Source organism: Aspergillus terreus, genomic scaffold (genome assembly GCF_000149615.1).
Source record: "Aspergillus terreus NIH2624 scaffold_1 genomic scaffold, whole genome shotgun sequence".
NCBI lineage: Eukaryota > Fungi > Ascomycota > Eurotiomycetes > Eurotiales > Aspergillaceae > Aspergillus > Aspergillus terreus.
In genome coordinates, this window is record NT_165972.1 from 1,510,340 (window position 1) to 1,532,237 (window position 21,898).

Genomic DNA, 21,898 nt, shown 5'->3' on the forward strand with positions numbered 1-21,898 from the left:
AAACGGCAGGGGTGGTAGATGGGTCCATAGCTTAGGTATACCAACTAACGTACAGCCATCGCACAGCGAGGTACCAGATGAATGACTATGAAGTACGACTGGATTATGTAGGGAGAAAGAATGTGATTTGGGGTTTTGAACGGTTGAACTAGGGAAGTTGCGCTTGTTCAAGAATGTACATCAAAGCCCTTCGATATTACGACTAGAAACGTCACCACTGCAAGGAGCTGGATGAAGTCTGTTCTTGACGTTCAGCAATGCCGGTAGTAGAGCCTTGGACTGTCCTGAACGGTGCCCACAAACCTCCCAAGGTCAACAGCCTACGCTAGGTCCTGCCAAGAAATGGTTGACACCCGATGCCTAGCATTGCCATCGCTGCGCTCTCCTTACCTGGGTGGACCCAAGACTCAGGCTGAACAAGGGATTTCCAATCCGGCGAAATATCCCGCCAAATGCCACAGGCAGTAGTCCGCGGGCATGAAGTGTGACAGGCATTCCTAGGCTTGGTATGCTTACCGTTAGCATATTCTGCGGCATGTTCATGAAATTGGCCAGCTAGGTATTCCTGGTTCTCTCACATAGCCCGGCCCAAGAGTCTCTCCGAATACTCATCATAGATTGCTCAATTGTGAGCTTGACTTTGGGTCTTTCTTCCCTCAAGACATGAAATGTCGGCTCGGCTGAGACTGCTGCGCGAGAATACCACATAATCGGGGGCCACAACCTACAGTCAATAGATTTTGGGCATTCTATAGCGAGAACATCTAACGAAGGCATCTGCCGCTTCAAGGCAAGGAGGTCGCATTGCCGTCGATTGTGGCAGGAAGAAATATTAATTATACAGTCATAGAAATACCCAGAGCTCCTCCCGTCTAACGACTCTCTCCTCTTCACTTCACCCTTCGGTTCGTCGCGCACTATCAACCCACGAAGTCAACTTCCCCAGCAAAGAGTTAACAAGCCCATCCTGGGTCTTGGGAGGCTGGTTGTTGTTTTTACCTTCACCCCCATCCGGGCTCGGCCTGGCACCAGGAACGTCGGTGACGACATTAACATTGGTCCCTGCTCCATTGTTGCTCGCGCCGCCGTTCTGGCCCGAGCTGGTTGACGCCGCGGCGTTGTCGGACGCGCCGGCCGCTCCACTGCCTTGGTTGGAGGTGACAGGGCCGACGCCGACCGCGACTCCACGGGCATGGGCTTGCGCCTCGGCGAGGCTGGAGGACCCCGGATCACCGACGGTGTTTCCGCCAGAGGATGCTTCCGCCATTGCGTTCGCGTTGGCGTCGGCGTGTCCATCTGCTTTTGCTCCACTGCTGGCTGACCCTGATCCAGGGCTGTTTGAGGAGGTGCCTGCAGAGGAACCGCCAGTAGAGGCACCAATAGAGGCAATACCAATAGAGTCACCAGTAGAACCACCAGTAGAACCACCAGTAGAACCACCAGTAGAACCACCAGTAGAACCACCAGTAGAGCCACCACCGGTAGATCCACCACCAGAGCCACCACCAGAGCCACCACCAGAGCCACCACCAGAGCCACCACCAGGGCCACCGGCACCAGAGGTACCACCGGTAGAGAGATCAGTGGAAACACCACCAGGGCCACCACCGGTAGGGCCAGCACCAGGGCCACCAGCTCCAGGGCCACCAGCTCCAGGGCCACCAGCTCCAGGGCCACCAGCTCCAGGGCCACCAGCTCCAGGGCCACCAGCTCCAGGGCCACCAGCTCCAGGGCCACCAGCTCCAGGGCCACCAGCTCCAGGGCCACCAGCTCCAGGGCCACCAGCTCCAGGGCCACCAGCTCCAGAGCCACCACCACCAGAGCCACCACCACCAGAGCCACCACCACCAGAGCCACCAGTAGAGAGATCAGTGGAGACACCAGGAGGGTCACCACCAGCGGAGGAACCAGTAGCACCACCAGTAGAAGAACCAGTAGAGAATCCAGTGGAGACACCAGGAGGGTCACCGCCAGCAGAGGTACTAGCACCACCACCAGTAGAGCCGCCGGATTTGGAGCCGCCCAGGAAGCCACTGGAACTAGTGCCTCCAGCACTAGCCGCACTACTAGTTCCTAGGTGGGTGCCGGGATCAGCACCACCGCTACCACCGCCGGATGAAGAACGACCGCTGTCGATATCGGGTGGCTGGCCGCTGATAACAGTGACGCCCGATCCGATGGTGCCCACGCCCGACGAACCGGTAGCGGAGGTACCGGCCCCAGGATCCCCCTCACCTCTGGTTCTGCAGCTCTCGCCGCAGTTGGCGTCGCCAGCCTCCCGTATTTCTAGGCTGCGGGCGGCATGGGCCGCTCCAAAGTCAAGATTGTTCTGACGGGTGTTAGTTTCGATGAAACACATGATTATTAGGGGCAGGAAAGGGTGCGAAGAGCCGTACCAGCCCATTATCGGGGTTCACAATCGGGTGCGCCTGGACAGGTTGATTCACGATGGAAATGTTGATCCAGGAAATCAACGCTAAGAGACAGACTCCCGAAAAACGCACGGGAGCCATGGTCGAAGTTGATTTTGAGCCGGTGGAAAAGCCGTCTTGAGCAGAGAATTGCAGAGATGCACAGATTGATCTTTTGCTCAGGAGAGAAACCCCAGTGGCGGAGCGACCGATCTCATCAACCCTCTATATAGGTGAAGCGGGCGTTCGCCCAATCTGATGGACACAGTAGGTGACTTCCGGACGCAGCGACGATTAGGGCTAGCGTCGCAGTGTCCGTATCCCAACTTAATAATGGCGTTGCACGCATACCATTTCCAAAGAACGTACGTTTCACAAAGGACGACAGTCTTCCATCTTCTACAGCTATATGGCTGATACTGGCGACACAACCCGGTGGTCTAGACTGGATCTCACAGGACAATGATGACGCGAAGATAGTATACCGTTGTATATTTCTCATTCTCTTTTGTCCCACGGCCATGGGCACAGCATGCAGGCCCTAAGCACGCCATAATCAAATGTAGATGTTAAAGCTACAATTTCAGGCACGATGCAACCGAATTGCATGTGGCGTAGCCTATTTTAGAAGCCTTGACAGGGCAGAGGTCAGATAGGTATAGGGTTATGTGGCTATTCGGCACAACGTGACAGATTGAAAGACAAGCTACACCGGCGCGGGCCGTTGAAGCTTACTGCTGGGTCATATTTTCCGATCCAATCACGTCTTGCGTTGCCCATTCCGGAGACCCCCCTGCCTGAACGCAAATCAAGGGTCTAGACTCTAGAATGCGCCTACATAGATACCACCCACCCGTTCTGAACATTCTCATAACGCAGGACAACTGCGGCACTGAGCTATGTAGGGTCAGACCCGAGGGATTGGTGACCAGTAATACTCCCAGCATGCTTTGCGGATATATCTCCCAATACATAGGAAGTGTCAAGACAACGGTTGATGACGAAACGGTACTTACGTCCTGTTGGGCTGCATTCTGCCGAGGGAGCAAGGGATTGAATGAGGTATGTGCCAAAAGATCCGGATTTGCAATCGCAGTTTTGAGGGCGCAAACAAATCCCAAGCGACACCGGACATCCAGGAGCAACTTGTGCCCCTAGCAGTTCAAGCATATATAGGGCCACATGCTGGTTGCCAATGGTACCTAGTTTGGATTTGGACAAGTGCCTGGGCCCAACCAAGTCTTCTTATTCCGAGATTGTACTCACCCAAGCAAAATCCTCCTCGAGGCCGCTGTCACGACGAAAGAGGGTCTTGCATGTAGCGCACTCGGCGCGGCTTCCGACATCGGAGACTTCCTTGAATATTTCAATACGACTCGCAGAGTTCATCCTGGCGTGCTACTACGGTACGCTTTGGTTGCATCTAACCAAAGGCCGGAAAGCGTTTTGGCTCCATGGACTACTCTCAGAAAGATTCTTCAAGGGATATGTCATGACCGCCCCGTGGCATGCCGCTCCAAGGCTGCTTTGGGGAAGGTATGGTACTTTACTAAAGTCCCGGCTGTGCCCACCACGAGAGGAGGGAGATCCGTGTCTCGAAACTTGTCTCGACGATGGAAGCTTAGAACCACTGGATGGTTTCTTCTACTGGGTGGAGCACAGGGTAGGTGCTGAGCTAACCTATTTTCTTGCCTATATCTTCTTGATTTACATCGAATCCGATAGCTTCATCAGCCATTGTCGTCATAGAGACATGGTTTGTGACCGCCACCACTGGCATTCAAGGTCTAATCCAAATTTCATGTGCTGTTGTAACGGCTCGATGTTTCGCAGGCTGTCTAACGACGTATAACTCGTAAATGTATATGGAACACTTACATCTTCAGCGGTTAAGTTGTATCCGCCCCCTACACCTCCTATCAGTAACTAAGCTCGGCTCCATCACTCACAGCTGATTTGCCTTTCACCCGATGAGCCCTTCAATCACCGCTGGTGTACATGACCCGGCATTCCTGTCCAATCTTTCTCAGTCACTCAGTCTTGCTTCGGAGTATAGCAGAGCGCATAGCAGGCACGATGGGCACCAGTGCGAAGACGGGAGATTTGCAATCACGGCCGCAGAGTACATTCTTTTTCACCATGCCCTGGGCCTGCAGCTCAGGGTAGATCCAGACGCAATCATTTTCGGACTCTTTTCGCAACAAGATCCGGACGGTTCTTGGGGCGTCGCTCCGCAACAACTAGGAGACGTCTCAGTCACTGTCGTGGCTTATTTAGCTCTCAAACTCCTAGGCGTCTCGGTGGAGAGCCAACCAATGCGCACGGAAATTATGCCCTAGCTGCTGGGGGCGTTGTAAAAGTCCGCGTCCTTGCCCATATACCTTGCCATGTTCGGCCTCTTCCCATGGGAGGCAATACCACCGCTACCTGCCGAAGTAATTCTGATGCCATCGACGTCAGCTGGGAAGGCATACCGAGGGCCATGCTGGGCACCCTTGACTATTCTCCTGTTCATTATCATCTGCCATCATCTCCCGACTTAACCCCTGCGGTCAGCTAAGTTGACGCCCGGCAGCTACTTTGGCGAACTATGGGATACACAGATGGATAAGTCAACATCGTCTGGTTGCGGGCGACCAGGACTTGGACCCACCGCTTGGGTATGCACCTTAGCACACACAGTCGTGCATAGCTTGAATGGCGTAGGGTTGCTCAACCCTATACGTCGGTATGCAATGCGAAGATGTCTGAACTCTATCCTCAAATTTCTAGACAATTCGGAGGGTTGCCGGAATAGCCCGTCGCCATTGCAGGGGCTACGTTTGCTCTCATCCTAGAAGCTTACGCGTTACATTCGGAGCCTATTTGCCGACAATTACAGGCACTGGAACGTGTCATACTATCTGACAAGTGAGGGAAAGAAGTCGGAATTGGACCTGCCGCTTTGCAAGACACGAGCCTGATGCTGGGGAGCTTCTGCGATGCAGGTATGCGAGCAGACACGCACCGGCTAAAGACATCTCTGGAGGGGCGGTGTGAGCAGCTTGCGGATCTGAGAAGCATCACAAACACTACCGAGACCTATTATGGCTACCTAGCCACATCGTACCTAGGCATAACCGGCACTGCAGCTGCTGCTGTGGCTTTGACCCGACAGGAGCCTCTATCCGTGCAATCTACCTCCATTTTCGATGCGTTGGAATGGCTCCTTACTAAGCAGAATGCTGACGGAGGATGGGGTGTATCTTCTGGCCAAAGCAGTGATTGGTTCCTCTTGGAGATTTATGTGCTTCGGTGACATGGAGGGTTTGCACGAACCGTCCTGTCTGGAAAATAGCGGCCACGTTCTGGAAGCGTTTGGCCTCTTCCTGACAGTGTGCAAGCAGCACAAGACACGAAGAAATAGCAAAGGCTCTCTTGACCGTCTTGCGCTAGCGTCTCAGAGAGCAATATTCTATTTAACCATGACGCAATAGCCGTCTGGTGCCTGGCCTGGACGTCGCGGCGGCAGGCTCCCATGGAGCAACATGGATCGACGGAAAACACAACGGCAAGCCAAATAATCTATTAGCCTGTTATCCGTTATACTCTCATTACTATCCCATGATGGCACTGGGTCGGTTCGCACATGTATGCAAAGGTCTTCTGTCGCAGCATACAGAGTAAGTATATATCCAGAATACCTACTATACTTGTCTTTTTGTTGTGCCAATGTAGAACTGTATCCGTTGCAGAGTCTCAATCACGGGAGTAAATCCAATGGATACATGAGTTTTGTTCAGCGCCTGTAAATCTCATATTTCCAGAGAAAAGCCCGAATCGCTAATGCGTCATATGCTATACAAGTAGTAACACAAGCCTAGCAACCAGATAACTACGTGGGTTCAACTTACGAAAGGCTTTCTGTCTGGTAAAATCTTGACTCCTTAATCCAGCCGCAGCCCTTCTTGGTAATCATAGGATCAAGAGTATCGATAGTAAAGCACTGGTCAGATGCAATGGAGAAAGAGCCTAAGAAAGTATGCAGATGGTCATCGATCTATATACCACGTGATGTCAGGTGACTCCCCGCCGTCGCTGCCTGAGGCCGGCCACGAGGTACCGCCCAAGGGACATACGTACTAGCATTCGGGAGTGCGTCAACTCTCCCTTCTCCATATTCCTCTCTCTCTCCAGCTCCTCCCTTCTCAACCGGCTGGCCGTCTCCCTCCTATGATCTCTTTGGTTTTGAACTCTTCAATTGACTAATACCTTTCTGACCTCACCCATATCTCACCACCATGGCGGACATGCCCATTGGTAAGCTCCGTGCCTGCCTAGCCGTTGCTACCCATACCTCCCGCTGACCACCATCGTCCTCTCTAGTGCTCGACGGAGGAACGGGTTTCCTCAAGGTCGGATATGCTGCGCAGGTACGTCTCGACATGCTGCCTATAATACCGTCCCCACGGTCATCATGCTGACCCCATTCCCGCGTCCGATAGAACTTCCCCGAGCACCAGTTCCCCTCAATAGTGGGGCGACCCATCCTGCGAACTGAAGAGCAGGCCGGCGATATCGTCGTCAAAGATATCATGTGCGGAGATGAAGCCGCTGCCGCCAGATCTATGCTGCAGATCAGCTATCCTGTATGTCGTCCCTGCTTTTTGCGACGACCGCTCTTCCCCGCCCCGATAGTCCCGACGTGTTTGTGTTAACCCGTGGCCGCTCGGTGTCAACAATCTAGATGGAAAATGGTATCGTCAAGAAGTGGGACGACATGCAGCACCTATGGAACTACACCTTCTACGAAAAGATGAAGATCGACCCCACGGGTCGCAAGATCCTGCTCACCGAGCCCCCCATGAACCCCCTGAAGAACCGCGAACAGATGTGTGAGGTCATGCTGGAAGGCTACAACTTTGGAGGCGTATACGTGGCGATCCAAGCTGTGCTGGCTCTCTACGCCCAGGGTACGTGCTGATTGGCGAGCACTTGTCAATACACATACTCATCTGCCGACTGATTAGGTCTCAGCAGCGGTGTGGTTGTCGACTCCGGTGACGGTGTTACCCACATCATCCCCGTCTACGAATCTACCGTTCTCAATCACCACATCCGCCGACTCGACGTCGCCGGTCGCGACGTCACCCGCAATCTGATTGCCCTGCTCCTTCGCCGCGGCTACGCCCTTAACCGTACCGCCGATTTCGAGACCGTGCGCCAGATCAAGGAGAAGCTGTGCTACGTCTCCTATGACCTGCAATTGGACAAGAAGCTTTCCGAGGACACGACCGTCCTGGTAGAATCCTACACCCTTCCCGATGGCCGCGTCATCCGCGTCGGTAGTGAACGTTTCGAGGCTCCTGAGTGTCTCTTCCAGCCGCATCTCGTGGACGTCGACCAACCCGGTATCGCTGAGATGCTGTTCAACACGATCCAGGGCGCCGACGTCGACGTTCGGTCGAGCTTGTACAAGGCTATCGTGCTCAGTGGAGGAAGCAGCATGTACCCCGGTCTGCCGTCGCGACTGGAGAAGGAGCTGAAGCAGCTGTGGCTGACGCGGGTACTCCAAGGGGACCCGGAGAGACTGAACGTATGTGGTGCATTTCCGCGATTCCGGAGACACTTGCTAACGCCAATGCAGAAATTCAAGGTGCGCATCGAGGATCCGCCCCGGAGACGGCACATGGTCTTCCTGGGTGGTGCTGTGCTCGCCAATCTGGTAAGTATTCCATTCCGTTGATCCATGTCATTAACACCCCCTGACTGTCTCTAGATTGCGGACAAGGAGGATATGTGGGTCACCAAGCAGGAGTGGGAAGAACAGGGAGCTCGTGCTCTGGCGAAGCTTGGCCCCCGGTAGTTCAATTCAATCTAGCGTCGCGAATTTTTGTTTGCTCCTCCTTTTTGCCTGCCTCCTGCTATCCCTTCACCCTCGAACGCTCCGTATCTCAACCTTGTTCAGCCAGCGCGGAGCTTCTTTCTTCCTGTGGATATACAAGCGCTGTCGCCCAACTTGAATTACGTCCTGTCATATAGCCCGGGATGAATGACCATTTGTCCCGTGTCTGTTCTTGTAGCTAGTATAGATAAAACAATGCAAGGACTGAATAAATAAATGATCGGTCGAGACACGTTCCGCAGAAAGCTAACGGAGATCTCGAAGGAATCAGTATTGCCAGCTTTTATAAGGAACATAGCACAATGAGTGAAGAAGTGTAACAAGATTTACATTGAAGGTAAATGGGTCTGTAGAATAAACAATCTATCTGCGCGAGATGATAATACCGCCTTCTATATACCAGGAGTTCAAATATGGCAACAGCGACCGCCTTTCGCGGTGGCAATATAGAAACAAGCTGAGATGACGAGATAGCAAGATAACCACGCCTAGTCCTCAGTATCGGAGGACTCGACCTGGTCGTTTTCGATGTTCTTCTTCTGCTCCTCGTTCATTTCCCGGTAGGTACTCCAACTGAGAAGGAAGAAGGCTAGCATGATGAGGATGCCGCCGATGATGGATGCGAGAGAGAGCGGCTGGCCGGTGCGAAGCCAGTCGACGATGGCGACCATGAAGATGGTTAGGAGGGCGGCTACCGATGACAGCACGGGCGATGTGAGGGAGATGAGCACGAGGAAAGAACCGGAGAAGGCTGTTGCACAGGGCGGAGAAACGTGGTTAGCGCATTGGGCTTTGCGGGGATTGTCGCAACAGGGAGCACGGAGATGGGGTTACGACGGTCGATCGTGGCACTTATAGATCGGAGGGAGTACTCACTAGCATTGGCAAGGACGGAGATCAGAAGCATCCAGGCGGCCTCGCCCGTCGGCCAGCGGAAGGTTTCCAGCCCCAGGATGTGGAGGATCGGAAGGGGAATCCAAAGCACAAATAGGGTGAAGCACCCGATCATGCTGGCGAAGGTGTTTGCAAAGATCGTGCTCCGGCCGGGACTGGTGCCTTCCGGAGGACAGGCGAATCGCTTATACAAAACCTCGTACAGACCATAGAGCACGCTACCAACGCCGATGATGATATTGCCTATCAGTCTATGCTCCGCCTCATCGTGACCCTTACCCACGGTGCCATCGGCGGTCTTCTTGCTCTCGTCTCGGTCTCCATATGCGACCACTAGGACACCGATGATTGCCACGATGACGGAAAAGACTTTGTCGAATCGTAATTTGTCTTTGAGGATGGGGATGGAAAAGGCGTAGGCAAAGAATGCCGAGCAATTGTAGATAGCGGTCAGGTCGCTCGCAGTCGTCAGGTTCACAGCGACATACCAGGAGCCACCGGCGATGGTGAGAGCTGTGGTAACGAAGGCGGTGGTCCTCAACATGTACCGGACCGGTGAGCGGTGGTGGTCATGCGAGGACGGGTGTAAGCTTTGAGACTCGACCATCTGCGCAGTCGTCTTAAGGAGAGACACATGGCGACGCCAGAATGCAGACCACGAGAGTTTCCGCTTTTGTAACCGCAAGATCAAAAGTTGAGCTGGCCAGAGTAGAGCCCAAGAACCATGTGTCATGTAGCTGTTCAAGTAAGAGCAAAATTAGCCATCACAGGCATGTATGAGGAGCTCGGCTTCTCATCGGCGGCAGAACTTACAGCATGCAGTACGGTTTGTCCCAGTGCAACTCATGCTGAATGTACACAGCCGTCTCGGTCTGCACCACGAAACTCGCCAAGCTCAACAGCAGGAATCCTGACGCAATCAAGTACTTCCGACGAGTCTGTTCCTCTGCGGCGTGTTCGGGGCTGCTGCTCCTGATAGTTGGGCGACGAGTATGGTGGTGCAGCATCGGCCTGCCTTCCACATCACCATGGTCGAAACTAGCGGTCGACAACCGTCCTCGGCGCTCATCTTTGAGCAGCGGCTGATTAGATCGGGCATCCACATGCCGGTGCATGGGAGAACGATATGACGCCATTTCCTCGTCTGAGTCGCGGTGGGAATCGAGAACCGGCTCGGGGTCCCTGGCCTCCTTAGGGCCGAACAGCTGCGAACTATCTGAAGCCACCTTGTCTTAATCCTCTGCACAGTATACCCCAAAGTTAGAGAGGAAGATAGAAAAGAACCTTCTCGTTACTCCTGGCAAGCGTATATATAGGGGCTCAATGTGGAAGATTGGGGCTGTAACGGGAGGTGAAATGACGCTGCGCGAGGAATTTCAAAAGGAATGGCGAATTTGGGAAGAGAGCGGTATCCATCCAGGGACTAGTCGACGGAACAAAGGTAGAGATCCAGGGTAGAGCTAGCTCCCCTGGAAAGATAGCAGGTGATGAGGTCTTGCGGAGAACATGTAAACCGTCAATGGATGACCTAGTGCCGAGGCCACGTTTGCAGCGTACGATCGTATGAGCGCCGTGAGAGGGATGAAGGGTTGGCGGAGGCGCAAGCGCGTGGAAGTGGTGTAGGGAGCGAGGGATTATATTTGACAACAAAGGAGATTAGGAGAAATATCGAACAAGCGGGCTTGCAGGGAACGGTGTAGTTGGAGAGAGTCAAGTATGCGGAGATGCTACACTAAGGATCCCGGAAACATGGATCATGTGATTTTCTAGCCTCAGGCCCCCAATGACCGCCCGACTTTAGCCGTTTCTGGATTAGACTGTGGCGGTGGCACGTGAGGCGCCAAGGATCCCCTGACTTTCTTCCGGTTCGGGACTAGGGCCATTCTATGCTGATTAAGACTGTCGATCTTTCCAAATATAACACACACCCCACCCAGCTTCATACAAAACGTGATAAGACACCTCTACGGATTAGGCTCTTTCTGCTTCACCACGATCAATGTGCAAATCGGAAATCCAACCGGTGATTTCCCTCTTCCTTGGTAGTCGCGATATATTCCATCCGCTGCTCTTCCGTCATCGCCTGCCACGTCCGGTCCCGCCGTCGGTTCCGCAGCATATAGTACGCTTTTGTGGCAACGTAGATGGCGATATTGGTGCACACGAGAGCCAGGAGAACTCGGTTTCCGTGGACATAGCGAGGTGCATCCGCTAGACGTTCGGGTGAGATCTGTCAGCCAGGTCTCTTGCGCAGGACATTTTGCGGGACTTTCGGGTCCCTTCTATAAGCTTACAATCTTGATAAATGTTGGAGGCAACAATCGCAGACAACTGCGTGCACATGTTGTACATAGCTGCTGCAATCGCCCGAGATCGCACACTATTGGAATTGCGCGAGACCCAGCCCGCCTGAAGAGCATGTGCTGGAACCACGTTAGCGTTGGTAACCCAGTAACCGAATGGAACCTACCGCTTGGGAATGCGAGAAGCATGGTCAGCACTGTCCAGGCAGTCCATTTTGTCGCCTGACTGAAGTCCACTATGTTCATGTAAAGAAGCATCGGTAGGAGCCAGAGTTGCGCTGCGGCACCCGTCCATGCAAGGGTCCCCAGTATCTCGCTGGTGTAGGTCAGGATGATGCGAGTCACAACTTGCATAGCCTGTGTAGTATTAGCCTGAGTCACCAAAGATTGGGTTGTATTCACTGCTTACGTTGTATGGGATGGCCAGCAGGACAGTCTTGTAGGGTTCGAACCCAAAATCGCGCATGAACAAGGTGAAGTATTGCGATACAGTCGCTACGACCGTCAGCACCGTACTGTTTTTTGGAAGTTGTAATACTCACTCCAAGGCATCAGAAACATGATTCCGATAGCGTACAGACACCACAAGTCATAGTCCTTGACACCCTGCCATACCAGCCTGGCGGTGAATGGCTGACGGTTATGCATCGTGCCCTTGCTTGGGTCTTCCCGGATTAACCGGTTGACCAAGATGATTTCCTCTCTGTTGTAATGGTCAGCATCTAGTCACACCCATGGCACGGGTATTACACCACATACCTCTCGGTGAACCACCCCTTTCTCCCCCGGGCCCAATGAGCCGTCTGAGTGACCGAAGGGGGTAGAACGAGAAAGGCGACAAGGCCAATTGCTAGAGTGAAGGCTCCCTAACACCATTTAGAAACAGCGTATCATCACGCATTTACCTCCTTACCTCAATCAAGAAGAGCCAGCGCCAGCCGGCCTTGCCGTCATAGCCGCGCATGTGTAGGACTCCGAATGCGAGGAAACCTGCCACGATGTCTGCGAGTGACATGCCTGAATACCAGAAGCCGAGGCGGAGGGAGAGCTCGTGATGTTTGTAGAAATTGGAAAGATACAGGATCATCTGGTCGGGTTAGTTGCATTCTCGGTATGGGCTTGCGGCGGTAGTGCCACTCACTGTTGGTGTAAAGCCCCCCGACAGGATGCCTATCAGAGCGCGACAGGCCAGAAAGGACCCTCTGCCCTGGAGCCAGAACTGACAGCATGCGACGACCGACCAACATGTCATTTGCAGCGGGATCCACCTATCTGCTCCCATGTACTTGCCGATACACTGTGCGGGAATCTCGCTGAGGAGATAACACAGCCTATACAACGTGTTTCCTAGGTTGTAGTCTGGCGTTATTTTGTCAGTGAATGAATTAATAGTCTCGTGCATTGTGAAACAACGTACCATCTCGAGATAAGCCAAGATCAGTCAGGAAATCGTCGGCATTCGCTTGCTCTAGCGGACAAGGACATTGGGTTAGAATCTAATCCGTCTACAATGTTACGGACTGTCTACGTACGGATGTTGGATCGATCAAGTTCTAATGCTATCATCATCACGCATGCCAGCACCATGATGCGCATATCAAGTTTCCGGATGACTTTCTGCGTGGCACTATTAGCACTGTTCTTTGCTTGCAAGCGAGACTTGGTGTCCCTACGAGCTCTTCCGCCCATGTCCAGCGTGCCGATGGGTCAAATCGGTGGATATTCTCCCAGTCAGCTCGAGGCCGGTACTCCTCAGCAAGCTCAGGGTCGTCAAACACAGACGGCTGCGTTGCAATAGCATTGGGGTTGTAGTCTTTGGTGCGCTGGAACCAGAAACGACGGTCGTCGGACGCACAGGTGAGCGGCGGGCTATCTGCTCGAGGGGTCTGTCTTTCCGTTTCAACCACGGTGGCTTTTTCTGTCGACAAGGCGGTTGATGAGGTGGAAGGCCCCGATGAGAGGCGATCCTTCTTTTGCGGACGAGCAATGACGAGCGACATCGTGGGACGGGGGGACCAGAGATCTCTGTGGAAAACTGGAGTAGCACGGTGTCATTGAGGTTCTACTACGGCTGGGAGGGTATTTATCCTATTTACTGGCCTTTGAAGGCGATGACTTTCGCTGGCTCCAGAGCCTCGATGATTCTATTGTGCAAGCCACCACAATAATCCTGTTGCTCCTGCACCGCATCACCCGACTACCTCGCCGCCCTAGCAAGGAGGTTATCACAGTGGCGTTTTGCCAGCGGTGGATGGTCTAGATAGATCCATGCAACAGCCCTAGCGGAAATGACCTCGGACTCGGCCGCTGGACACTGCAACACTGCGGCATCGTTTTTGGGAATTCACCAAAGCAAGTTATCCAAGTATGTAAATTCCAAGATAATGTGTGTTGCCCACACGTATGAGAGGCAATATCTCTCGGTCATTCATCAAGGTCACGTCCTTCGAGAGAAATTCGACGGTGCATGGAACAGTTCCATTGCAGAGTGTCCTACAGAATCTCCTCTGCATGCCTTCTGTTATCTGTCGGTTGCCGGCACATGTTCCACAACCTGTTTGTCCGGACATTCGCATTCTGGATCTTTCTTTTCTGTGTACGAGTCCTCTTCGGGTAGATATCTCATTCTTCATATGCAAGGGTGGTGCTAAATCGGGATTCCAGGTCTCACTGTACGCGAGGGGTCTGAGACTTCGGGGCCGAGGTGATCAGGAGCCTGTGGATGTGGCTACTGGGCCCGATTCTACAGGGTGGTAGAATTATCCGGTCAAGAGGAGCGCGATAAAATGTACCATATCGCTCGTGATAGCTTTAGAACGACTCCACACTATAGTGGAGGGGAAGGTGAACCCACGAATATGCAGATAGAACATAGTCATGTACATTCATCGAGCCATGGCGGAAAGATGTAATCAGTCTAGATATTCTAAGCCTTAGACTTAGGCTTAAACAGCGCCTCCTGAGTATCGTATGTGTACTTGAGATCAAGGTGCCAGTAGTTAGGGGCAGTGGGCTTGGCGACCAGCCAGGCTTGATCCAGCACATCGACAACCTCCTGCGGCAGAGGGCCCTTTTGAATATCCTTGAGGTTATTTTCGAGCTGTGCGAGGCTGCTCACACCGAGGATAATTCCATCACGACCGCCGTCTTCCATATTGAGGGCCGAGTGGTGGTGGACCCAGCGGAATGCAGTCTCCGGCATGGTCAATCCATGCTTGGCAACAACCGGCTCGATAAGCCGCAGGGCATCGAAGGTGGCGTCCTTGAAGTACCGATTGCGGTACATCTGCCCCATCGAGGACTGGTCGCTGTACCGGCCTTCGGCGGGGATATCCTGTGCCTTATATTTGCCGGAAAAAAGGCCTCCGGCTAGGGGGTTGTAGATGACAATGTCAATGCCGTAGCGCTTGCAGGCAGGGATGAGCTCAGTCTCGATGTTTCGAGCTGTCAGACATGTTAGTCTCCTCTCACATGGCTTCTCCTGTGCGTTGGCTTCCACTCACTGATAGCGTTGTACATGGCCTGGTAGATAGTGGGACGCACCCAGCCCCTCTCGTTGCAGAGAGTGACGATCTCTGCAACCTCAAACGCCGTGTAATTGCTGAGGCCCAGCTGAACGAACTTGCCTTCCTTGTGCAGCTCATTGACAGTCTCGAGTGTCTCTGCAAAAGGCACCGACCGGTCCGCCGCATGGAGATAGAAGATGTCCACCTGGTTGGTCCCGAGCTCCTTCAGCGAGAGCTCGAGATTTTGGCGCAGCACATCGGGCTTGTGCGCGCCCGGGTACTGCGGATACCACTTTGTTGCCAGGGTCAAACCCCGCTCTTTCCATTTGGCTTGCGCCGTGAACGCCTCTTGTTCTCCTCCGACGTAGATCCGCGCCGTATCGATCTCCTGGAAGCCCTGCTGTTGGAAGTAGTCCAGGCACTTGTTGAACTCATCAAGGGAGGTGATACGCGCGCCTTTAGACTCACTGGGCCCAAAGGTCATTAGGCCGAGGATAGCCCTGGGCAAGGGGTTCTGAGCGACTAGAGGCATGTTGGAGGTGTTCGAACGTTGAGGTCTGTTTGGAACGTGGGTGTATGCGGTGAAATGCGGACAATGACGGAATTGGGCTCTGAAGGGCTGGAAGCGGCAAAACGGTCAATTGACTCGGACTTAAAGAATGCAATACGAGGCGCCCACTTCGAATAAATATCAGAGAGTTCGACGGAGCTGATTTGAAATCGTCGACGCCGATGGCGGCTCCGATGGGGTCGTCAGTTGGGGATGGTGGGGTTGTTATTGGGTGCAGCCGGATAAGATAATGAATAATACGAGCGATGATGTGATCTCATCGATCCTCCCCGGACAGGAGACTCAGGCGTAGTCTGGATTGCTTCATATCTTCTATCAGCAGCGCTAGCAGAAGACCATGTCTGAATGCGACTTCATGAGTTTCGAGAAAGAATGAGGAGGTTGGAGGGCCGGTGAACGCACCAAGACGGAATGAAATCCTCTCATTATCTTCCCCGCGGAATACGAATACTCACCTCCCTACTCTGTACACCCCCCCCCCCCCCCCGGGCAACCTTTAATAAATTGATACGAGGGATTCAACATGGCGGCGTCGACCGATAAGCGGTTCTCAATCCTCGTGATCAACCCCAATACGTCGTCGCATATGACGGAGGGGCTCAAGCCCATTCTCCGCAGTCTCGAATCTGCAGATATCCAATTCGATTATTTCACCGCTCCTGCGAATGAGTCAGTCACCCTGCCGGATGGACGCATCATCCATGGCATACCAAGCATCAACTCCGGCGACGATTCGGCGCTCTCATCGTTGCACTGCTGGCCCTTTGTGGAGCCGCTAGTACCCCAGTACGATGGCTTTTTGGTGGCATGCTATTCGGCCCACCCCCTGGTGAACATGCTGAAACAGGGCATTGCGAAGATGGAAGAGTCCGCTGTTGCATCAGGAAACCCGTCAGCAGTGAAGGCGATGAGAAAATACGTGACGGGCATTTTCGAAGCCAGCGTTGTGACCTCGCTCTCTCTGATCAGCTCATTTCAGCTCACAAACGACCAAACTCTGCACAAGGCGCAAGTCCAAGACACCTTCGGCATTGTTTCGACTGGCAGTGTGTGGGAAGAGGAGCTCAGCAAAGCAGTCAGGGAGATGCTCATCAACTCCAGCGATGGCTGTGTCTCCACTAGCCGCTTCGCTGGGGTCGCAACTACGGGCCTGACAGCGGTCGAATTACATACCACGCCCCCTGAGGAGGTGAGAAGAAGGTTAATAGACGCCACTGAGAAGTTGATCAAAACCAGCCCCCGTCCGGTGAAGGCTATCTGCATGGGCTGTGCCGGTATGGCGGGCATGGAGGAAGCTGTCCGGGAAGGCTGCGTGAGAGCTTATGGTCCACAGCAAGGCAATCGGGTGAGTATCGTGGATGGCGTGGTTGCCGGGGCTGGGATGCTGGTTACAGCCTGCAAAGCGAGGTTTTGATGTCATGGTTGAGCATTCTTTGGCAGGCGCATCTTCATCTTGATCGTCGCCATTCAGATTGGGTGGACAACTTAGCCCTAAGATGAAGGAAGGTATTGCTTGGAAGGTCGACTGTGAGCGTGGAAAATATAAGAGAAAGATCCTATATATGAATCAACAATCATAATGTTTAAATGCAGACTGGGTCGGGCAGAGAGTGCACGACGGGTGTTTATACCTAAGGCGGCAACCAACGTAATCAAATGAGTCCCCGCAGGAACGCGCTCCTTCACGCGTAGCCATAGAACCTCCACTACTCCGGTGGTCACCTTCAAGATGCCCAGGTATTGCTTTTCCCCGGTCGATATTAATTCTGCCGCCTCCGATTCTAATGCGATTATAGAGAAATCATCACAATTCAAGCCGGCCAGTGCGGCAACAATGGTATGGCACCGGCGACACAATCCCATCCCACCCGCTTGCGAACGCCTCGAAATTGGCCTTGCAAGCTCCACCACATTCCTTCTCCCACGCGATAATGTACCTGGATAGCTGATATCGTCCCCCAGTTGGCGCACAATTCTGGCAACAGCTTTGTCTCGAACATGGCATCAGTCAAGATGGAAATCTGGAAGAGTTCGCCAACGAAGGCGGTGATCGCAAGGATGTGTTTTTCTACCAGGTACGACAGCATTGAGAGCGCCATTTCGACGGAGAAGCATGGGGGATTTACCTCACTCACCATTATACAGAGCGACGACACACGGTATATCCCTCGCGCGATCTTGTTGGACCTAGAACCCCGAGTACGATCTCCTTCACCGCACGATGCTACTCGACGGATCGCGATACTAATCCCTCTCCTAGGTCCTGAACAGCATTCAATCCGGACCGTACCGAAACATCTACAACCCCGAAAACTTCTTCATCGGACAGCAGGGCATTGGTGCGGGAAATAACTGGGGAGCGGGTTATGCGGCCGGAGAGGTGGTGCAAGAGGAGATTTTCGATATGATCGACCGAGAGGCAGATGGGAGTGACTCGCTGGAGGTATGGCTGTTCCACAAGCGAGAAGATGGGGGATTTGGGCCTATGCTGATTGTTTAGGGATTCATGTTTCTGCACTCCATTGCTGGAGGTACGGGCTCGGGCCTGGGCAGTTTCATCCTCGAACGCATGAACGATCGGTTCCCCAAGAAGTTGATCCAGACATACTCCGTCTTTCCGGATACGCAATCGGCAGATGTGGTTGTCAACCCCTACAACAGTTTACTGGCGATGAGACGACTGTCGCAGAACGCCGACTCTGTGGTATGTTTGACCAACACAGCTGTCGTTCAGGGTCTAATGTGAATCAGGTGGTATTGGATAACGCCGCGTTGTCTCGAATTGTTGCAGACCGACTCCATGTTCAGGAGCCTTCATTCCAACAGACCAACCAGCTTGTGAGTGCCAACGCCTACCAGTTTGCAAAGAGGTTGCTGACCCGACCAGGTCTCAACGGTCATGTCTGCTTCTACGACCACCCTTCGATACCCCGGATACATGCACAACGACCTCTGTGGCATTGTCGCCTCTCTCATCCCTACGCCCCGCAGCCACTTCCTCATCACCTCGTACACCCCGTTCACGGGCGACAACATCGACCAAGCCAAGACGGTGCGCAAGACGACAGTGCTAGATGTCATGCGTCGGTTGCTGCAGCCCAAGAATCGCATGGTCTCAATCAATCCCAGCAAATCCAGCTGCTACATCAGCATCCTCAATATAATCCAGGGTGAAGCGGATCCCACCGACGTGCACAAGTCGCTGCTTCGAATCCGTGAACGACGGCTGGCCTCGTTTATCCCATGGGGCCCGGCGAGTATCCAAGTTGCGCTGACGAAGAAGTCGCCCTATGTCCAGAACACGCACCGGGTCAGCGGGCTGATGTTGGCGAACCACACGTCCGTGGCGACACTATTCAAGCGGATCGTGCAGCAGTATGACCGTCTGCGAAAGCGCGGGGCATTCTTGGAACAGTATAAGAAGGAGAGTCCCTTTACCGATGGGCTGGGAGAGTTTGACGAGGCGCGGGCGGTGGTGATGGATTTGGTGGGTGAGTATGAAGCGGCGGAGAAGGAGACTTACCTCGATCCGGATGCCGGAAAGGAGAAGGAGTTGGGAGTGTAATGGTTGTCCCTTTTCTCTGTTTTTTCTTTCTTCTTTGGCATTCGCCTGGTCCTTCACGATGGTTTATTGGGTGTGGTATGTTCCCACTGGCAAGGCGTTTTCATTTTCATTTTCAATGTGATTGAGTGGGATTTCTGTTCTATAACCACGGCCTTGGCGCAGGTTGTTTCGGGTAAATGAAATCGAATGAAGATATGAATGTAGATAGACTGTCGATCCACTGGAATAGAACCGGTTCGTCCAAAGGAGTGGCAGTCCAGCGAGACGATCAAGGTACTCTGTACTCTGTATGTAGGTATGCACCTTAGGGACGACTTCGGTCGACGCACGCAGGAGCTGAGGGTTTCCACGGGAATTTCCTGCAGTCCCCACCCGACCATGAAAATTTCTTGCTTGGTTGCAGGGATGGATTGACCGGGAGTAGATTCCTAGGCCGACGAGAGTCTGGGATCTGTGCCCGGGAGGGTGTGAGTGAAGGGATCCAGGTCAGGTGTTGTTGAGCTGTCGGTGCACCCGCATGCTCCATCTGCAATGGGGGAATGATCGGCCCCCTCGACCGGGCCAGAGAATGAAGCTCTGATGGAGTCCGACTGGATTTCTGTTGGTCTTGGAGAAAGAGGCCTGTGTGGGAGGACAGTGGGATGTGCTGTGCTGGCATTATGCCCAAGGTGAGGCCTGGACAGTACCTAGTAGCTCGCTACTCCGTACATTGTCTGACAATCCCTTATCTGGTGAGAGGTCATAGCTCGGGGAGGTTCTGCTAACCAGTTGGGGGCTATTGAATTGATTATTGAATTTTTGATGATTTAATCACAGGTCATCGGAGGGAGCACTACTCCATATGGAGTAAAAGCCGACCTAGGGAGGTACTTGGGAGGTATGTTGCTGTTCGCCCATCAGCCGCCGAAATCACTCCCCCCATAGGTGACGTAGCAGTACCGACCTAGGTGGGTATGGCGCTACCAGGCATCCAGCACTCAACTCGTTTCATAGCCACTCCCAACAGAGACAGACATACTTACTTACCTGTATCTACCTACAGTAGGTATCCAGGTGAATTTTCGCTTTCCTCTGTAGGTCACGTACTCAGCCATGGAAGCATCACGTGAGCCTCGGTGGTGGCGCTGACCAGCGACACTTTGCAACGTTGGTCATCCACGGGGAAGTATCGGAGTACAAAAGATACCTGACGGAGTACCTACACCAGGCGAACGTCAAGTGAGGATACCCAGCGTGTCGGTACTGGTGAGGACCAATCATCTTGATAGGATCTTAGTATCTTTGATTCTTTGTAGTACTCCTTCAGACAGATTGAGTCTCCTACATTAAAGATATTCAGTAACTAGACTAGTACTACTTCCGTCCTGTCTAACTAATTAAAAGACTGATTAATGAAGTGGAAGCTTCTGGCTCCACCATGATTTGCCTCACTTTCGGCCAGCGTCTCGAAGCGGAGTGACTCAGCAGCCTCCATCCCCTTCTTCCTCTTCCGTCTGTATAAATTGACTTTTGCATCGATCGGTTTGCCTCTTTGTCTTTTCCCTTTACATTCATTAGTCCCTACTCCCTACTCCGATCACTACGACTTACTCCTCTGGTCCTCCTTTTCCTCCGTCCGTTCCGACCATCGTTTGTTCTCGCCCGAATCCCCTTCTTCCTCCCTACTACTAGTATATAACCATCGCCTCCCCCGGCTTATCGGCTTATCTCCTCCTCCCCCCTTCGCCTCCTCATCCATTCCAACTGTCCTCCTGATCGGCTCTCGTTCCACGTCACTCTCACCCATTCGGCTCCCCCGTCCGCCTTTTAAATCCTCTGCTCTCCTCTATCCTCCGCCTCCTTCCATCCTCTGACTGTCTCTTCTTCAACCTCACCACCATCGTCTCTACCTCCTTCTCTCTCGCTCTCCGTCCTTACAGCATCTGGCGTGACCTCGGCGCTTATCGCTCTTCCTCCGACTCCGGCCCCTAATCCGACCACCACCAATCTTGCCACCACCACCCAACATGGCCCCCCGCAAGCCTCGCTGCAACTTCAAGGATTGCAAGGAAGCCGCCCAACGCATTGTCGGCGACTGCAGCTTCTGCAACGGCCACTACTGCTCCAAACATCGCATGCTGGAAGCCCACTCCTGCACCGGTCTCGAAGACTGCAAGAAGGAGTCTCACGCCCGCAATGCCGATAAGCTGAACAGCGAACGCACCCAGGTCATCAAGGGTGTATAAACCTCCTCAGGGGCTCTCCTTCAACCCTCTATCTCTATTTTATTCTTCGTCGACCGATGTGTCGCTCAATTAGCACGGTGTTCTTGATTGTCCATCCTCGACGGTTGGACCGGTTTCCTTCTTCAGCAACTTCCGCATGGGCCATTTCCAAGGCTCCTGACAGTTTGGGTTGGGTGGGTTTTGATTATTTTTATTGCTTTTTTGGATATTCTTCTACAGCTGGTTTCATACGCGTGGCGTTGACACTGTGGGTGTGGGTTTTGGTACATCTTTCCTGCATGGGTTTATCGTGTCCCGACATAGACCACCAGAGGCTGGTCGACACCAGCCGATGCAACTATCTTTCCTCCTCGGTTTGGATAGATTGGCGGTTGGCTAGGGCCGATCTGTTCCATTGGCGTGTCACATAGCCAAGCGATCATAGGTACATACAGCATCATCTTTGACCTATCCTTTTCTGCCGTCGGTATCATCTTTCCGTAGAAGCCTGACTGCATGAGTCGCCAGCCGGCCACCCGCATACATCCAGCCACTGACGA

At 53.2% G+C, this 21,898-nt stretch overlaps 8 protein-coding genes across 8 annotated transcripts; 4 read left to right on the forward strand and 4 right to left on the reverse strand.

Annotated features, from left to right (window-relative positions):
• Positions 1–895: 895 nt before the first annotated feature.
• Positions 896–2,513, reverse strand: ATEG_00535 (uncharacterized protein; the record flags this gene model as incomplete). Its single annotated transcript, XM_001210621.1, has 2 exons — positions 896–2,329; positions 2,397–2,513. The coding sequence occupies 2 exons, from the start codon at positions 2,511–2,513 to the stop codon at positions 896–898; spliced, it is 1,551 nt and encodes a 516-aa protein (XP_001210621.1).
• A 4,178-nt stretch (positions 2,514–6,691) lies between these two features.
• On the forward strand, positions 6,692–8,256 carry ATEG_00536 (actin-related protein 2; the record flags this gene model as incomplete). Its single annotated transcript, XM_001210622.1, has 6 exons — positions 6,692–6,710; positions 6,777–6,823; positions 6,896–7,039; positions 7,138–7,363; positions 7,421–8,115; positions 8,170–8,256. 6 exons carry the CDS (start codon positions 6,692–6,694, stop codon positions 8,254–8,256), a joined length of 1,218 nt encoding a protein of 405 aa, XP_001210622.1.
• A 527-nt stretch (positions 8,257–8,783) lies between these two features.
• Positions 8,784–10,304, reverse strand: ATEG_00537 (DMT family transporter; the record flags this gene model as incomplete). The annotated part of the gene is made up of 3 exons (XM_001210623.1): positions 8,784–8,986; positions 9,172–9,926; positions 10,003–10,304. The coding sequence occupies 3 exons, from the start codon at positions 10,302–10,304 to the stop codon at positions 8,784–8,786; spliced, it is 1,260 nt and encodes a 419-aa protein (XP_001210623.1).
• An 881-nt stretch (positions 10,305–11,185) lies between these two features.
• ATEG_00538 (putative MFS transporter) lies at positions 11,186–13,492 on the reverse strand (the record flags this gene model as incomplete). The annotated part of the gene is made up of 11 exons (XM_001210624.1): positions 11,186–11,400; positions 11,484–11,612; positions 11,660–11,849; positions 11,902–11,987; positions 12,035–12,195; positions 12,252–12,358; positions 12,406–12,579; positions 12,634–12,851; positions 12,910–12,960; positions 13,025–13,109; positions 13,166–13,492. 11 exons carry the CDS (start codon positions 13,490–13,492, stop codon positions 11,186–11,188), a joined length of 1,743 nt encoding a protein of 580 aa, XP_001210624.1.
• Positions 13,493–14,418: 926 nt separating this feature from the next.
• ATEG_00539 (aldo/keto reductase family protein) lies at positions 14,419–15,530 on the reverse strand (the record flags this gene model as incomplete). The annotated part of the gene is made up of 2 exons (XM_001210625.1): positions 14,419–14,936; positions 14,996–15,530. 2 exons carry the CDS (start codon positions 15,528–15,530, stop codon positions 14,419–14,421), a joined length of 1,053 nt encoding a protein of 350 aa, XP_001210625.1.
• Positions 15,531–16,092: 562 nt separating this feature from the next.
• ATEG_00540 (aspartate/glutamate racemase family protein) lies at positions 16,093–16,983 on the forward strand (the record flags this gene model as incomplete). The annotated part of the gene is made up of 1 exon (XM_001210626.1): positions 16,093–16,983. One exon carries the CDS (start codon positions 16,093–16,095, stop codon positions 16,981–16,983), a length of 891 nt encoding a protein of 296 aa, XP_001210626.1.
• A 584-nt stretch (positions 16,984–17,567) lies between these two features.
• On the forward strand, positions 17,568–19,134 carry ATEG_00541 (gamma-tubulin mipA; the record flags this gene model as incomplete). The annotated part of the gene is made up of 5 exons (XM_001210627.1): positions 17,568–17,768; positions 17,830–18,012; positions 18,070–18,273; positions 18,321–18,407; positions 18,457–19,134. 5 exons carry the CDS (start codon positions 17,568–17,570, stop codon positions 19,132–19,134), a joined length of 1,353 nt encoding a protein of 450 aa, XP_001210627.1.
• A 2,006-nt stretch (positions 19,135–21,140) lies between these two features.
• On the forward strand, positions 21,141–21,359 carry ATEG_00542 (AN1-type zinc finger protein; the record flags this gene model as incomplete). Its single annotated transcript, XM_001210628.1, has 1 exon — positions 21,141–21,359. One exon carries the CDS (start codon positions 21,141–21,143, stop codon positions 21,357–21,359), a length of 219 nt encoding a protein of 72 aa, XP_001210628.1.
• Positions 21,360–21,898: the final 539 nt, after the last annotated feature.